The sequence below is a fragment of the Scyliorhinus canicula genome, chromosome 16 (genome assembly GCF_902713615.1).
Source record: "Scyliorhinus canicula chromosome 16, sScyCan1.1, whole genome shotgun sequence".
Taxonomy (NCBI): domain Eukaryota; kingdom Metazoa; phylum Chordata; class Chondrichthyes; order Carcharhiniformes; family Scyliorhinidae; genus Scyliorhinus; species Scyliorhinus canicula.
In genome coordinates, this window is record NC_052161.1 from 76,934,000 (window position 1) to 76,951,865 (window position 17,866).

Sequence of the window (17,866 nt, forward strand, 5' to 3'; positions counted from 1 at the left end):
TATCTACTAATATACTTTTGTAAAAATGTTTTGCTGTTGAATTGTAGATAAATTGTTGCTTTGTTTTCTGTCATTTCTCTTTAGGCTCATTTGCGATGGCTTCTTGTCTGATGTGCAAGTATAAAGTTGATTGTGAAGCAATTAGGAAAGATGTTTTCAATCAGGTAAGAATCTGATTTTTTCCTTGTTAAAAAATTGTTATATTTGGTCTTTGAAGTGCAATTGTTGAAATCAGCAGTCTATTCTTGGCTATGTAATAAGGCCTGCCTTTCCTTCACTCTGTTGATGAGGAAGTGGTGCATTGGCACCACGTTTCTCAGGGCAGGCTGCCGGTTTTCAAGCCACTCTTGAGCGCTTGTGCTATCTAGTGGGAGACATACATGTCTGTGTTTTGATAAGTCAACCCAGTTTTTCCTCTACCGTTGGAGTTGTTTGGCCACTGATTGTGGAGACCTGAGAGCTGCCACTATCCACATCCTACCTTCCCTGGCACAGTGCACCAATATGCTGTATCACTGGATTGTCTGAATTATTTGCTCCAGGACTAATTGTAGAACAATATATGCTTGATGAAGAATGTGTCTAAATTAACAGAATAACTTGAATTTAATTTGTATATTCTGTTCCTTAACAGGTAGTGCCCCAATGCCCAAAATGTCCTCCTGATGTTCCTCTTGCCATTATGAAGCCGGATATAGTGTTCTTTGGAGAAAACCTACCAGAGCAATTTCACAGGAGTATGAAATATGACAAAGACGAGGTTGACCTCCTAATTGTGATTGGATCTTCCTTAAAAGTGCGGCCAGTGGCACTCATACCAAGTAAGACATCCAAACCTTTAATAATGTCTACACTGGGAGCACTGTTCAGGTCAGTCATAGAGACAGATTTTAATGGAAGTGGAAAAAGGAAGTACAGATTGAGCTGAAACGTTTCTTCTACTTTCCTTTTTCCACAGATACTACCTGGCCTGCTGAGTGTTTCCATTATTTTCTGTTTCTATTTGAAATGCTTGAAGTTGAGAGCCTATATTCAAAACTTGTAACATATTAAATAATGGACTGTCTAGATTTGCCGTGGACCCAGCCCTCTATGTTTCCAACTCTCCACCGTTTCCTGTAAATGTTCAGCTTCGGGTGCCTATTTAAACTTGCACTTGAAGTTGGGATTCGAAAATTGGAACAGGAGTAGGCCATTCGGCCACCTACACCGCCATTCAACTAGAGCATGGCTGATGATCTACCCTAATGCCATTTTCCTGCACTATCCCCATATCCCTTGATATCTTTAATATCAAGAAATCTCTGTCTTGAACATAATCAAAGACTGAGGCTCCACAGCCCTCAGGACTGGAGAATTACAAAAATTCACCACCCTCTTGAGTGAAGAAAGTCCTCCTCCTCCACAATATGCCAGGTATGGTCTCACTAAGGTTCTATACAATTCAGCAAGACATCTTTACTCCTGTACTCAAATCTTCTTACAGTGAATGTCAACATGCCATTTGCTTTCCCAGTTGCTTGCTGCACCGGAATGCTAGCTTCCAGTGACTTACAAACAAGGGCACCTATGTCCTTTAGACATCACAATTTCCGATGTCTCACCATTTAAGAAATACTTTGCATTTCTGTTTTTCCTATCAAAGTGGATAACTTCATAATTATTCCACATGATAATCCATCTGTTATTTTCTTGCACATTTGCATTTTCTAAATCTACTTGAAGCCTCTTTGCATTCCCCTCACAACTCGCATTCTCCAACTCTTCCCCTCCCACCACCACCAGCAAATTTTGTGTCACCAGAAATTTTTTTTTACTAAACCTCCTGTATGGAACCTTATCAAAAGCCTGAAAATTCAAATACGCCACATCCACTGGTTCCCCTAATCTGTTCTACTAGTTACATCATCAAAAACTCTGAACAGATTTGTTAAACACAATTTCCCTTTCATAATATCATGTTGATTATGCCCAATCCTACCAATATTTTCTAAGTGTCCAGTTATTACATCCTTTATAATAAATTCTAACATTTTCCCTACTATTATTGTCAGGCTAACCAGTCTCTTGTTCCCTGTTTTCTCTCTTCCTCTTTTTTTAATTGGTGGGTTACATTTTCTAGCTGCCAATCTGCAGGAACACCAGGTTAAAGTCCAATAGGTGTATTTGGAATCACTAGTTTTCAGAGCACAGCTCCTTCATCAGGTGACTTGCTGGAGAAAATGGAGGAGGCAGCCTCTGCGACTCCGGCCATTCCACTAACAGCCGAGGCGCATAACCTTGGCAACGGAGTTTGAGAAGCAGTGTAGAGGGACCATCGCAAGTCCATAGAAGAGATCCTGGCTCCCATTCGGTTGCTGTTGGAGAAGACCAATAAATCAGTAAAAGCGCATGACGCTGCGATACGATACAAGGCATGGAGGTGTCCCTTTCGAGCACAGTGATCAAATTACCTCTCTGATGGCTGAGGCAAATAAAGCGCTGACAGCCAAATTGAATGATTTTGGAGAATTGGTCAAGGAGGCAAAATATCCTTGTTGTGGGGTTGTCAGACGGGATGGAAGGTGCAACTCTCAAATAGAGTATTTTATGAAGATATTTGGGAATATGGTGGGACAGGGTGGACTCTCATCCCCCCCTGACCTAAATCAAACCCTTCGGACACTCCACCAGGAGCCCCATCCTAATGAATCACTGTGAGCCATATTGTGAAATTTCACAGCTTTCATGAAAAGGAGCAGGTCATGACCAATGAAGCACTGCGACTACTATTGGGAAGACCACACCATCAGGCTTCATCAAGACATGGGAGCGGAGCTGGCAAAGAAGTGGCAGGGTTCAACAAGGCCAAAGCTACCCTGTATAAAATTGGAGTCCAATTTGGGGTGGTGTAACCGGCGCAGCTAAGGGTGACCTTTAAGGGGAAAGGCTATATTTTTTAATGCTCCAGTGGAGGTGAATTCTTTTGTATAAAGTATGGGCTGGCTGCAGGTTGGTTGAGATTTCTTAGGCTTTTTTGGATGTTGGGGGTGGGCATGTGACTGTGGGGAGTTTTTGGGGTTCCTTGTTCATGTTTGCATTTCTTTGTTCTTGTGTGAATTGAATGTTTCACAAGTTGGAGTTGGGTGGAGGGTTTAATTTATCTATCTGTTATAATTGTCAAAATATACAGCTCCCTGTTGGAGTACTACGTTTTTTTTTTAATATTTTTATTGAAATTTGAACAATTTTTACAAAGTTTACAAAAAGCATAATAACACATAGCAGTGATATAGCTTGTTTATGGCTGCAGCTTCAGTTTATTTTTGAAAAAAAATTAGAGTACCCAATTATTTATTTTCCAGTTACGGGGCAATTTAGCATGGCCAATTCACCGACCCTGCACATTTTTGGATTTTGGGGCGAGACCCACGCATACACGGGAGAATGTGCAAACTCCACACGGTCAGTGACCTGGGGCCGGGATCGAACCCGGGTCCTCGGCGCTGTGAGGCAGCGGTGCTAACCACTATGCCACCGTGCTGCCTGCAGTTTTGCTTCATAATGAAGGGTATTGATATTGCAAATGTATTTCCAAACCCTTGAAAGCGCAAAGCAAAAAAGACTACTGATGCAGGAGATTTTGAAAGAAGAATGGAAAACATTTAGCGAGTCAGTCAGCATTGGTGGAAAGAAGAGGCAAGTTGACATTTCTGGAGTGGATCCTTCATCAGAACCCAGTTACACACCTTGAAATGTCAACTTGCTGTTCAGAGAGTTACCAGCAAATGTTTCCATTGTGTAATTGTGTACTTTTGCTTGTAATATAATCCTAACTTTCTCAATTGATTTTTGTGCAGGCTCTATACCACATCATGTGCCTCAGGTGCTGATTAACAGGGAGCCCTTGAATCACCTTAACTTTGATGTGGAACTGCTGGGCGATTGTGATGTTGTCATTAATGAGCTGTTTCATCGTTTGGGTGGAGAGTTTGAAGAACTTTGCAGCAATCCGGTAAAACTGACAGAAATCACAGAAAAACCCCCACGATTGCAAAAGGAATTGAAATGTTGGTCATTTGATCTCCCTCCTACTCCTCCTGTTTTAACAGAGGATTCTAGTTCATGTGAGCAGGAAATGGAGTCTCACAAATTGATGAGTAGCAAAGGGTCTACAGTTGAAAATTATGAACCCGTTGCAGAATCCACAACAAGTTGTAAAAAAGAAAATCAAGAGGAATCTCCGATGGAAAGATTGTGCGAGAAGGAACCAGAGAACAAGACCTCTGTGGCGGAAGGTTCTGGAAATTGTACCAGTGATTTACATGTCACCCAACCTGTGGAGGATAGTTGTCCAAACACTGAACATCATGTTCCCAATGATATAAAACATGCTAAGGAAACCCTAAAAAAAGGTTCGAACAGTAAATGTCCAAAAGAGCAAATCAGCAAACGATTGGTTGGTAAGTGATGCCAGTAGATGAGTTACCCTGTTTTTAAATCTTGAGTGTTGATATTCTATGGAATGACCAACAATAGCTCATGACCAAGGCTGTGTTGAACATCAACGCACCAATAGAGATCGTTGAACCAATGCATAAAATGCCGATGTTCCCCTCTTTGTGTTGCTCCTTGCTTTTACTTACCCTCTGGTATCTTGTCCAAGTTTTTCATAATGTCCAGGTCTATGTATATATTAACTGTTGGTAGGCTATTTGAACACGGGGATCATGACAACCAAGCAGTCCTCCCTCATTTCCAGCACTAGATAGCAATTAGAAGAGTTATCCCATGCTGTCCCTCTCTTAAACCAGCTGGTGCCAGTCTTAACTCTGCTGCTTTGTGGATGTGGCCAAGTAATCCATAGAATACCTGTAGGGCAGAAGGAGGCCATTCAGCCCATCTAGTCTGCACCAACCCTCCAAAAGAGTACCCTACCATGACCCATTCCCCCGCCCTATCCCTGTAACCTTGCATATTTGGCCAATCCACCTAACCTGCACATCTTTGGTCTGTGGGAGGAAACCGGAGCACCCGGAGGAAACTCACGCAGACACGGGTAGAATGTGCAAACTCCACACATACAGTGACCCCCAAGGCCAGAATCGAACCCGGGTTCCTAGCGCTGTGAGGCTGAAGTGCTAACACTGTGCCACCCCGCCAGCCTTTCTAACCTGCCACCAAGAAGTTGGTGAAAGAATTCTCACAGCAAAATGGGAATTGCTAAATGGGATGAACAGTAGGTGATGATTGCAAACTGACTTATGAGTTAAAAAATAACTTGCTGCTAATGGGGAGAAAGAAAGCTTGCCACCATTGTCGAGAATGAGGTTTATTGTAAAGCTGGTTGGGTTCCATTTGCTGCATGCTTTATGGTAACTGGTGTCTGGCGCTCGTGGGATATCATCACCATTTTTGAGTCTCCATACAAAATGACTTGAGAAATCCACACATGTAGAATCTGGGTTCTGCCATAATGAACCTCACACTTCATTAATGTCAGAGCCATTAGCTGTAGCTGGAAAGAATTTAGCACCGTATCAGGATTAATATTGAAGTTAAAGCAGCTAAAACTCCACAATCTACTGGTACAGAGCACTGGTTAGTTTAAAAAATATATTTTATTCATAAAAAACAAACCGAAGCAGAGCAAAATTGTACAACATTATAAATAACCAACAACCACTCTTTTCCCCCTCCCTACTCTCGCCCCCTTCCCACCCAGCTCCTCCTCCCACTTATACTTTATATCCTCACTGGGCTCCGTCCCAATCCATCAGATCCTTGTAGACCTCGGACACCTTCCACTTCCCTATCTCCCACATCGGCAGCACTTTATCTTGCAACCCCAAGGGTGGTAAGCCGGGAAAGGATGACACCTCTCTTTACAAAACCCCGAACCTGCAGGAGCCTGAAGCCGTTCTCCCTGGGCAGCTCATACTCTTCAGGTCCTCTAATTTCACGAAACTTCCCCCCGCAAACAGTTCACCAAATTGCTCAATCCCTGCTTGCCACCACGCCCAACACCTCGCATCCAGCCCCCCCCCCCCCCCCCCCCCCCCCGTTGCAAACTTATGATTATCACAGATCGGTGCCCACACCAGGGCACCCTCCAGTCCCAAATGCTGCCTCCACCACCCCCATACCCTCAAGGCCGACACTATCACTGGATTCCGAGTGCCTGGCTGCGAGAACAGCCGAGGTGCTGTTAACAATGCCCTTAAGCTCGTTCCCCCACAAGAAGCCGCCTCCATTCGGATGATGACACCCTTCCCAAGTACCCATTTCCTAACCATGGCGATGTTCGCCGCCCAGTAGTAGTTAATTATATTCGGCAACGCCAGCACCCGCCCCCACTCAAAAAAACCCTTTTGACCCACGGGGTCTTCCCCGCCCTCACAAAACCAGAGATCAGCTTGTTAACCTTCTTAAAGAACGAGTTTGGGACAAAGTTCAGAAGGTTCTGAAATACGCACTGTCATTTGCACTGTCTGCGCCCAACATGCCAACAGCAGTGGCAGCACATCCCATCCTTAACCTGGATGTCCGGGTATCCAAACTCGTCCCCATTACCTTAAACGGCAACTCCCGTAACCTCCTCTCAGACCCTCTGGTCTCAATCCGGAACACCTCGCTCTTTCCCATGTTCAACTTGTATCCAGAGAACCGGCCAAAATCCCCAATGCCACACAGTGTGTCCTAAATATATAACAACAGGTCGTATGCGTACAGCAAAACCCTGTGTTCAACGACTCCCCCCACCATCGCATAATCCTTTTCCAAACCGTCAGCGCTATTAAGTGCCATTGCTGATGGCTCTATAGCCAAGGCAAAAAGCAACGGGGGAGTGGGCACTCCTGCCTTGTCCTGCAATGCAGCCCAAAATATCCCAAAATAACCCACCCTTGTGTGGCACCTTGTCAAAAGCTTTCTGGAGATCCAGATATACCACATCCATTGGCTCCCTGTTGTCTACCGCACTTGTAATGTCCTAAAAAAATTCCACTAAATTAGTTGGGCACGACCTTCTATTTATGAACCCAAGATGCGTCTGTCCAGTGGGACAATTTCCATCCAGATGCCTCACTCTTTCTTCCTTGATGACAGATTCCAGCATCTTCCCTACTACCGATGTTAAGCTAACTGGCCTATAATTACCCGCTTTCTGCCTACCTCCTTTTTTAAACAGTGGTGTCAAGTTTGCTAATTTCCAAACCGCCGGGACCACCCTAGAGTCCAGTGAATTTTGGTAAATTATCACAAGTGCATTTGCAATTTCCCTGGGCAATCTCTTTTAGCACTCTGGGATGCATTCCATCAGGGCGAGGGGACCTGTCTAACTTTAGCCCCATTAGCTTGCCCATCACTACCTCCTTGGTGATAACAATCATCTCAAGGTCCTCACCTGTCATAGCCTCATTTCCATCAGTCACTGGCATGTTATTTGTGTCTTCCACTGTGAAGACCGAGATGAACTTCGAGTATGGATCAGTCCTTGAAACTACAATGTTGTGGCCATTACTGAGACATGGATTTCACAGGGGCAGGAATGGTTGTTGGATGTTCCAGGGTTTAGATCTTTTAAAAAGAATAGGAAGGGAGGTAAAAAAAGGAAGGGGGGGTGGCACGGTTAATTAGAGAGTGCATCACAGCTGCAGGAAAGGAGGTAGTTTAGGAGGGTTTGTCTACTGAGTCAGTATGGGTGGAAGTCAGAAACAAGAAAGGGGCAGTCACTTTATTGGGAGTTTTCTATAACCCCCCCCAATAGCAGCAGAGAGATAGAGGAACAGATTGGGCGGCAGATCTTGGAAAGGTGCAGAAGTAGCAGAGTTGTCATGGGTGACTTCAACTTCCCTAATATTGACTGGAACCTCCTTAGTGCAAATGATTTGGATGGAGCAGATTTTGTCAGGTGTGTACAGGAAGGATTCCTGACTCAATATGTAGATAGGCCGACTAGGGGGAGGCCATATTGGATTTGGTGCTTGCCAACAAACCAAGCCAGTGTCAGATGTCTCCGTGGGAGAGCATTTCAGTGACGGGGCCCATAACCCCTTGACGTTTACCATAGCCATGGAGAGGGATAGGAACACACAGTATGGGAAGGTATTTAATTGGGGGAGGTGAAATTATACTGCCATTAGACAGGAGCTGAGAAGCGTTAATTGGGAACAGGTGTTCCCCGGGAAATGCACAACAGTAATGTGGGGCTGTTTAAGGAGCACTTGCTGCGAGTGCTGGATCGTTTTGTCCCACTGAGACAAGGAAAGAATGGTAAGGTGAATGAGCCTTGGATGACAAGAGAAGTGGAGCTTCTAATCAAGAGGAAGAATGAAGCAAGGATCTGGCACGGCTTTAGGGGGTTACAAGGAGGTAGCCAGGAAGGAACTCAAAAATGGAGTTAGGAGAGCAAGAAGGGGGCATGAAAAAGACCTGGCGGGAAGGATTAGGGAAAACCCCAAGGCGTTCTACACTTATGTGAGAAATAAGAGATGATCAGAGTGAGAGTAGGGCCAATCAAGGATAGTAGGGGGAACTTTGACCTCCTGACTCTCCCTAGTTGCCCTTTGACAAGGTGGCAGTGAGTCACTTTATTGAACCACTGAAGTCTGTGTGGTGTAGGTACACCCGCAGTGCTGTTAGAAAGGGAGTTCCAGGATTTTGGCTGAAGATTCAGCGATGGTAATACTGTTGAATGTCATGGGGAGATGTTGGCCAATCCTCTTGTTGGAGATGGTCAATTCCAGGGCACTTGTGTGGTGCGGATGTTACTTGCCACTTAACCAACCCAAGCCTGAATGTTGTCCAGGTCATGCACCATAGAGACACGGACTGCTGCAGTGTCTTGAGAGTCGTGAATGATACTGAACACTGCAATTATCACCGATATGGATTAGTTGGTTTGAGTGAGTCTGGGCTCACTGCCTTCTATTACTCTTCCAGATCTACTTAACCTTTCAAGTGCCAGCCTACTTTGTCCACACACTTTTGCTGTGTCTATTCATTTACCAACCTCAAGTGTTCCTTGTAAACATGCCAAAGATTAACCTCCTCTCGTGATGGAAACATCAATTTTCAATGTCTAGCCTTTGAGCCAATTTTATTTTGCTAACTCCCTTCCTGTGAGGACTTTATAAAAAGCCTTCTGAAAATCCAAATATGCAACGTCCATTGACTTTCCTTTATCAATGATGTTAGTAACATCTTCATAAAATTTCAACAAAGATGATTTCCCATTTGTAAATGCATTCTGACTATGCCCAATCAGATCATAATTGCCCAAGTGACAATTTGTCACATTCTTTATAATAGATTCCAGCATTTTCCCTACCACTGATGTTTGGCTAACAGGGCTGTAGTTCCCTATTTTCTCTCTCCCTCCCTTAAATAGTGAGATGACGTTTGTAGCTAGGCAGCACGGTAGCACAGTTGCTTCAAAACGCCAGGGTTCCAGGTTCGATTCCTGGCTTGGGACACTGTCTGGGTGGAGTCTGCACTCTCTCCCCATGTCTGTGTGGATTTCCTCCAGGTGCTCCGGTTTCCTCCCACAAGTCCCGACCAAGACGTGCATTGGACATTCTGAATTCTCCCTCTGTGTAGCCGAACAGGCGCCATAGTGTGACGACTAGGGTATTTTCACAATAACCTCATTGCGGTGTTAATGTAAGCCTACTTGTGACAACAATAAAGATTATTATTACCTTCCAATGTTCCAGGAACCATTCCAGAATCTATAGAATATTGGTAGATGATCATCAATGCATCCATTGCATTGTAGCAACATCTTTCAACACTCTGGGATGCATGATATCAGGTTCTGGGAACTTATCAACTTTCAGTCCCATTAATTTCATAATGCAAACTTCTTTCTTATACTAATTTCTTTTCTCCTTGGTCCCTTGGATTTCTACATCTGAGGGATTTCCTACATTTTCCTTAGTGATAACAAAGTCATTTAGCTGCTTTTCCATTTCCCCATAATGAATTCTCCTGACTCTGCCTGTAATCTACCCACATTTGTCTTAGATAAACGCTTCCTTTTTATATAACTATGAAGCTTTTACAGTTTTTTATGTTTTATGAATGTTAGATTGCATTCATGTTCTGTTCTCCCTTTTTCTCCCTTTCTTTCTCAGTTTCCTTGGCCTTCCTTTGCTGTATTCTTAAAAACCTCCCAATCCTCAGGTTCACAATGATTTCTGGCAACTGTATAAGCTTTTTCTTTTAATCTTATACAATCCTTAACTTACTTTTTCAGCCATGGATGACTTTTTTGGGGTTGGGGGTTTGCACCCTGAAGGAACGTATGGATGCTGTATGCTTTGTAATAGTTCTTTGAACACTATCCATTACCGATGCACAATCATACCTTTTAATGCATTTTCCCAATCCACCTCAGCCAATTTGTCCCTCGTGCCTTCTTCATTTCCTTTATTCAATTTTTTCACACTTTGGCTTCAGATTGAACTTCCTCACTTTCAAACATGTAAAGTTCTATCATATTGTGGTGTCTCACCCCGAAAGGTTCTTTTACAACTGGATTATTAATTAGCCCTCTTACAATGAAAAATAACCTTTAGGGGTGACTGACCACAATATAATAGAATTTTAAGTTATGTTTGAAAGTGAGGAAATTTGATGTTCTGGAAACAGGAAACGGGCGGATTTCTGTGCATGTACTTGTACATATCTAATTCTTACAGTTTCGTCCATGAAATGGCATTTAATTAAGTAAGATAGAGCATTATGCACTATTGCCCAGTAGTTATACTTCCCTCTCAACTACAGAACCCAGTTATGACCCAGGCTATTAGAATAGATGGCATTGAGGTGCGTAGGGAAGAAGTGTTGGCAATTCTGGACAAGGTGAAAATAGATAAGTCCCCGGGGCCGGATGGGATTTATCCTAGGATTCTCTGGGAAGCCAGGGAAGAGATTGCTGAGCCTTTGGCTTTGATTTTTAGGTCATCATTGGCTACAGGAATAGTGCCAGAGGACTGGAGGATAGCAAATGTGGTCCCTTTGTTCAAGAAGGGGAGCAGAGATAACCCCGGTAACTATAGGCCGGTGAGCCTAACGTCTGTGGTGGGTAAAGTCTTGGAGAGGATTATAAAAGATACGATTTATAATCATCTAGATAGGAATAATATGATTAGGGACAGTCAGCATGGTTTTGTGAAGGGTAGGTCATGCCTCACAAACCTTATCGAGTTCTTTGAGAAGGTGACTGAACAGGTAGACGAGGGTAGAGCAGTTGATGTGGTGTATATGGATTTCAGTAAAGCGTTTGATAAGGTTCCCCACGGTCGGCTATTGCAGAAAATACGGAGGCTGGGGATTGAGGGTGATTTAGAGATGTGGATCAGAAATTGGCTAGTTGAAAGAAGACAGAGAGTGGTAGTTGATGGGAAATGTTCATCCTGGAGTTCAGTTATGAGTGGCGTACCACAAGGATCTGTTCTGGGGCCGTTGCTGTTTGTCATTTTTATAAATGACCTAGAGGAGGGCGCAGAAGGATGGGTGAGTAAATTGGCAGACGACACTAAAGTCGGTGGAGTTGTAGACAGTGCGGAAGGATGTTGCAGGTTACAGAGGGACATAGATAAGCTGCAGAGCTGGGCTGAGAGGTGGCAAATGGAGTTTAATGTGGAGAAGTGTGAGGTGATTCACTTTGGAAAGAATAACAGAAATGCGGAATATTTGGCTAATGGTAAAATTCTTGGCAGTGTGGATGAGCAGAGGGATCTCGGTGTCCATGTACATAGATCCCTGAAAGTTGCCACCCAGGTTGATAGGGTTGTGAAGAAGGCCTATGGTGTGTTGGCCTTTATTGGTAGAGGGATTGAGTTCCGGAGCCATGAGGTCAGGTTGCAGTTGTACAAAACTCTAGTACGGCCTCATTTGGAGTATTGCGTACAGTTCTGGTGGCCTCATTATAGGAAGGACGTGGAAGCTTTGGAACGGGTGCAGAGGAGATTTACCAGGATGTTGCCTGGTATGGAGGGAAAATCTTATGAGGAAAGGCTGATGGACTTGAGGTTGTTTTCGTTAGAGAGAAGAAGGTTAAGAGGTGACTTAATAGAGGCATAAAAATGATCAGAGGGTTAGATAGGGTGGACAGCGAGAGCCTTCTCCCGCGGATGGAGGTGGCTAGCACGAGGGGACATAGCCTTAAATTGAGGGGTAATAGATATAGGACAGAGGTCAGAGGTGGGTTTTTTACGCAAAGAGTGGTGAGGCCGTGGAATGCCCTACCTGCAACAGTAGTGAACACGCCAACATTGAGGGCATTTAAAAATTTATTGGATAAGCATATGGATGATAAGGGCATAGTGTAGGTTAGATGGCCTTTAGATTTTTTCCATGTCGGTGCAACATCGAGGGCCGAAGGGCCTGTACTGCGCTGTATCGTTCTATGTTCTATGCTTCTGGAGCCCATGCACTCAGTTCTAAACTGCAGATTTTTCTTGCAGATAGAGGTGTTGGGGAGGAGATTAACTGACTATTGTATATTTTTAATTTACTGCAATGGCTTTAAAGCATGTAAATTGCTCTATTTTCAGATTCCCAGTATCTTTTCTTGGCGCCCAATCGCTATGTTTTCCACGGTGCCGAAATTTACTCAGATTCTGAGGGAGATGAGGCTTCATCTTCTGGCAACAGTGTTAGCGACAATGAATCCTGCAGCAGCAGAAGTGTTGGCGACGGAGAAGAGGAAAGTGATATTGAAGAATTTTATAATGGGATAGAGGAGGAAGGTGGAACTCCGTACGGAGCGGACGGGATGTACTATGGGACTGAGAATGAGCATTTTGGAGGTGGCGATGTGTTGAGTGAGTCAGCCGAAAACCCCATGCAAGGTGAACGCGAAGATACTAATCTGTTGGAGTAAGAGACACGATTGCATGATACTGTTATGTTACGCTATCCACCAGCATTAAGCCACTTTTAGGACACTTTTTATAGCCAGTGGGCTGTCCTGGACATGCAATGGCTGTAATGATCATGCAGAACTTCCTGATAAGTCTATTATACACTGAAAACACTAGGCAACCTTTGGTACATATACCAAAATACGAATCTTGCATATTTGGACAACCGTTTAACACTGAGTTCATTGGCAATACCTTTATTGTAAGCTATTATTTTTATGGTGGGGTCAAAGTGTCTCTTGCCTGCCAAAATGTTTCACTTTGTTTTAGTTTCCCCCCTCTCCTGTTTTGATTTAAATGCTTTGAGGTGTACAGCTATTTAATACAATTCTCCGGAAGCTAAAATGAATGTTCTTGTACATATTTTTGTGCGCTTGTTCAAAAACCATTTAATTGCTGAAAAGGATAAAAGGGAACAGGTAAAAAGACCAAAGAACAGCAGGAAATCTCAACGACTAGAGCTGCAACAGAACTTTTAAGTTCTGATGCAGAATTTATTTTAGCGCAGTTGGAGGTTTGTTGAAGCATATTGTGTATTTTCTTTCCAGTTTGTATCTTCTCTTATGAAACAATGGTTATAATGTTTTCTATGAGATGAGCTGGCAGCTAATTTATATACCAAGGGTTACTATTTTTCATTGAGCTCAAGCTGTATATTAGAAGCCGGTAAGTACCTTTGAGACAAATTCAAGTTGAGTGCATTTCAGAACAAATTTTACAATATGTAGCTCTTGTAGTTACATGCTGCCTTATAGAGATTTGTAGTGTTTGCTCCCTGGTGCCAGTTCTGCACAGACCTGGTTCCAGGTTTGGTATGTAGCAGATTCATGTCATTCCTTGCATTTTCTTCCTGTGGAATTGAGATGTAAAGTGCGTAATTTAAAAACAAAAGCGGAAATATTTGGACACCATTGCAGAATTGAAGATGGAACACTGAACGCTAGTTCCAGCTGAAGTGCCTACATTCTGATTCCCCATTGTTTTGGGAGGCTAAATTATTTCCTTTCACTTTTTTGACAAGTTCTTAATTGCAAGGAACAAGCAGAGCAGTTTAGTAAAACCTTAAATAACCTGCCAGATGTGAATTGAGCTGATTTTTATTGTGTCACACAAATGTTTTGTTGAAGAGGCTCTTAATAACGTGTTGGTCTAGCATTAATGAGACTCTGATTCAGCTGTGTAAGTATGGTCTGGCATATTGAAGATATCTTTGTTTCGACATTTAAATGGATCTTTTACATTTTGCTAAGAATTTATCAGAATAAAAATCTAGCTGAGGACGTTAGAAATTTGTAACGGGTTTTGTTTTGTCATGTTCCCATTCAGCAAAGGAACTAAAAGTTTTGACTTACTTTTGCACTCTACAAGAATTAAACATGACCATTCAATATGTCTTCTCAATTTGGCTTGGAGACAAATTTCTCTCACCCCGTACACATGTGGGGCACTACCATTTTGTCGTATCTGGAGTTATTTTTCTCAATATTTTTTAATATGGCATAAATCGTCATTTTATTTTGTACACTGATTTCCACAGATGACGTTCACTGTTCCTCAAGTGTGTAAAACTACCTAGTTTTTATGGTTGGGGGGGGGGGGGGGGGGGGGGAGAAAGGGAGATAGGCATGGTTTAAAAACCTCCACGAATTATTTTAAACAAGTTTGGTAAAACATGACTACAAATGCTTTCAATTGTGCTGGCCTTGGCTTTGACACATGCATATGAAAAAACTTGGCTAACCTCAGTTATCGCAAGGTAATGCAACACTGTGACAGTTTTAGCTCTATATGTTACGTTCCTTTTGTTCTTCAGCTGAGAAACAACAGAGGCCACTGCTGCCTATATCCAGTCTGGTTTACCCTAGAATATAGGCTGGAGAGGCAGAATTCATTCTCACAGCAGTGCTTCAAGCTTGTGTTGATTCCTGGGGCTGACAATCCATTGATCACTACCTGCACAGCATTCCTTATCGATATAATTGAAGAAGTTTTGTAGCATGATCTGATTTATGGTCAACAAAATTTGAAGCATTGACCTTAGGCCACATCTGCTCTTTATTTTGCAGTACGGTGTTCAAATTATTTCTCTGTCCTTTGTACATACTGAATGATTAATGTATTCAAACTACTTTTATAAGGAGAGGTTATTAGAAGGTATGTTTTCAGATACAAAAACAATTTCATACTAAAAAGTTAGGTCTTCAATTTTTTTATGCATTTAACATCCTACAATTTGAATTTGCAAACTTTTACAAGGCGAATGCTATTTGAGATTAAAAAGGACTGTTGGAATACTGTGATTAATGAGAATGATCTGCTAATTTAAACTTTCAAAAGCTTGTTCTCTTGTTCCATATAACACAGTCTCTGTTCTCTGTGCTTCTCTTTTACAATGTATTTTAAAGGATAATATATTGCAATAAATCTCCTTCATAAATTATTTGGCTTTAGATTCATTAATTGAAATTTCCTTTGAAGGGCTACCTTGAAAGACATTTGTTTGGTTCTAAGGTGCATCCATTTCCACTGCCATTATTAGGTTACCATTTTGTTTCATTGTGCAAAAGAATCTTGCAGAATGTGTGTATGTTAAAATGTGCAGAATATTTAGTAATTCAGTCAGCCATTTGTTGCTATCCTCTGTATTCATCCAAAATGTTTGTGAAGGTACAACAGAAATGGTATGTGTGGAACATTGTTGGTTAAATTATCCCAAATCGTGTTTTGTTTCGATTGCCAAGTGTTTTAGAAATCCAATCTATGATGGAATGCAAAAAACGCTGTTGCACTAAAATGGTGATTTCATTAACTTTCTCTGCATTTTGGTTCAAAATGTGTCGAACTCTTCCATAATTGAGCAAGCTCCAGATTTTGTTGAAGGTTGCATCTACTGCCAGGTAAACTGAAGGGGCAAACATCACACCCATGCGCAGTTCTAGCTATTTTTCCATTATGACGTGTTCAGTGACTGCAAACTGAGAAGTAAACAAGCCTTGCATGCGTTCCCTGGTAAAGATGGCGCTGGAGGACATGTCCCAGAGAAAATAATGGCCAAAAGCAGATGAGGCTGTCTTAGGAGGGACAGCACTCAGGGTGATTTTGTGAAGACTATCTTTAAGATTCTGACAGGGTAAATGCTGAGAGAATGTTCCCCTCGTAGGGGAATCCAGAACGAGGTGCACAGTTTCAAATTAACATGTCTCCCATTTAAGATGGAGATTAGGAGGAATTTTGTGTCTGACGGGCAGCACGGTAGCACAGTGGTTAGCAATGTTGCTTCACAGCACCAGGGACCTGGGTTCAATTCTCTCTTGGGTCACTGTCTGTGTGGAGTCTGCACGTTCTCCCCGTGTCTGCGTGGGTTTCCTCCGGGTGCTCCGGTTTCCTCCCACAAGTCTCTAAAAACGAGCTTGATAGGTGAATTGGACATCCTGAATTCTCTTCCCGAACAGGCACTGTAGTGTGGCAACTAGGAGACTTTCACAGTAACTTCACTGCAGTGTTAATGTAAGCCTACTTGTGACACCAATAAAGATTTTTATTAGAGGATTGTTAATCTTCCCAGGGATCAGTGAGGCTGGATCTAAAAAGAAAATGTTGGAATGTCTCAGCAGGTCTGGCAACATCTGTAGGGAGAGAAAAGAGCTAACGTTTCGAGTCCAGGTGATGCTCTGTCAAAGCTGGTCATCTGGACTCAAAATATTAGCTCTTTTCTTGTGCTGAGATTTTCCAGCATTTTCTCTCTGGTTTCAGATTTCAGCATCCACAGTAATTTGCTTTTCTCCAGTGAAGCTGGATCATTCTATATATTCAAGGCGGAATTGATCAACAAAGGAGTCGAGGGTTAAAAAAGTGGTGGTGATTCGTTGCCTGAACTATAGTAGTGTTTTTTTCAAAAATATATTTTAACATTTCAAATTAGGCACTATGGAAAGTTGAAGTCGAATATTCCTGAAAAAAAGACAGGCTTATGTCAAAGCTTTATTCTTGCACTTATCGAGACAGAATAACAAGAATACCAAATCACAAAGGGAGCAACAATTTATACTACATAAGTATAGCATACTTATTGATTGGCACGGTGTTGCCATGGGGAGTGTACCAAGGAGGAGGAATAAACCAGGGAATGGCTGTCTGCCAGCCTCTCGTTTAGTTGAAAAAGACGCAATGCATGGACATCCTATTTCTGTTTGCAATGGACAGGGCCCTGTTTGTGAATGTGTAATTTTTAGCGCACATGTGAGCCACACGGGGAGGCAGTGCCATATTGGTATTATCAGTGGATTAGTAAACCAGAGATCCAGACCTCTGTCATCTCGGGTTTAAATCCCGCCACTGCAGATGGTAGAATTTGAATTCAATAAAAATCTGAAATTAAAAGTCTAATGATGACCACAAAATCATTGTCGATTGTCGTAAAAACCCTAACATCTTTTAGGGAAGGAAATCTGCCATCCTTACCTGGCCTAGTCTACATGTGACTCCAGACCCACAGCAATGTGGTTGACTCTTAGCTGTCTCCTCAAGGGCATTAGTGATGGGCAATAAATCCAGCCAGCGATGCCCACGTCCCATGAACAATTTTTTTAAAAGCACTGAGCCCAACGATAATCTTAAATTGGTTAATGTAATTAGCACAATCAGAATTGTTTAGTAGGTACTATCCAGTCCCAGAATTACATCTGATGCTTGACACTGTGTCCTGGGTTTTGCAAGCATGGGCTGGTTGAGTACAGTCAGCACTTTGCCTGTTGTGATCAGCCAAAAGGTACATGCTGTTTGTTATGATCCAGAAATTCAAATAGCACATTATTCATTTGTGTGGTGGGCAGAACATCCTTTGGCTTGACATCAGCATCTTATTGGTGGAAAATGCCACTCGTGTTGCTACTGCGGAATGTTGGCACAGTGCTGCCTCACAGCTCCAGAGGCCCCGTTTCGATTCTGGTCTCTGT

General features: G+C 42.7%; 1 protein-coding gene across 2 annotated transcripts in view; it reads left to right on the forward strand.

Annotated features, from left to right (window-relative positions):
• The window catches only part of sirt1 (sirtuin 1), a 31,221-nt gene extending 15,870 nt beyond the window's left edge, over positions 1–15,351 (forward strand). For both annotated transcript variants that reach the window (XM_038821818.1, XM_038821817.1), the window contains exons 6-9: positions 85–164; positions 635–821; positions 3,840–4,442; positions 12,543–15,351. In XM_038821818.1, coding sequence (XP_038677746.1) covers positions 85–164; positions 635–821; positions 3,840–4,442; positions 12,543–12,871 — 1,199 coding nt within the window. In that variant the 3' untranslated portion in view covers positions 12,872–15,351. The remainder of the gene's footprint in view (positions 1–84; positions 165–634; positions 822–3,839; positions 4,443–12,542) is intronic.
• Positions 15,352–17,866: the final 2,515 nt, after the last annotated feature.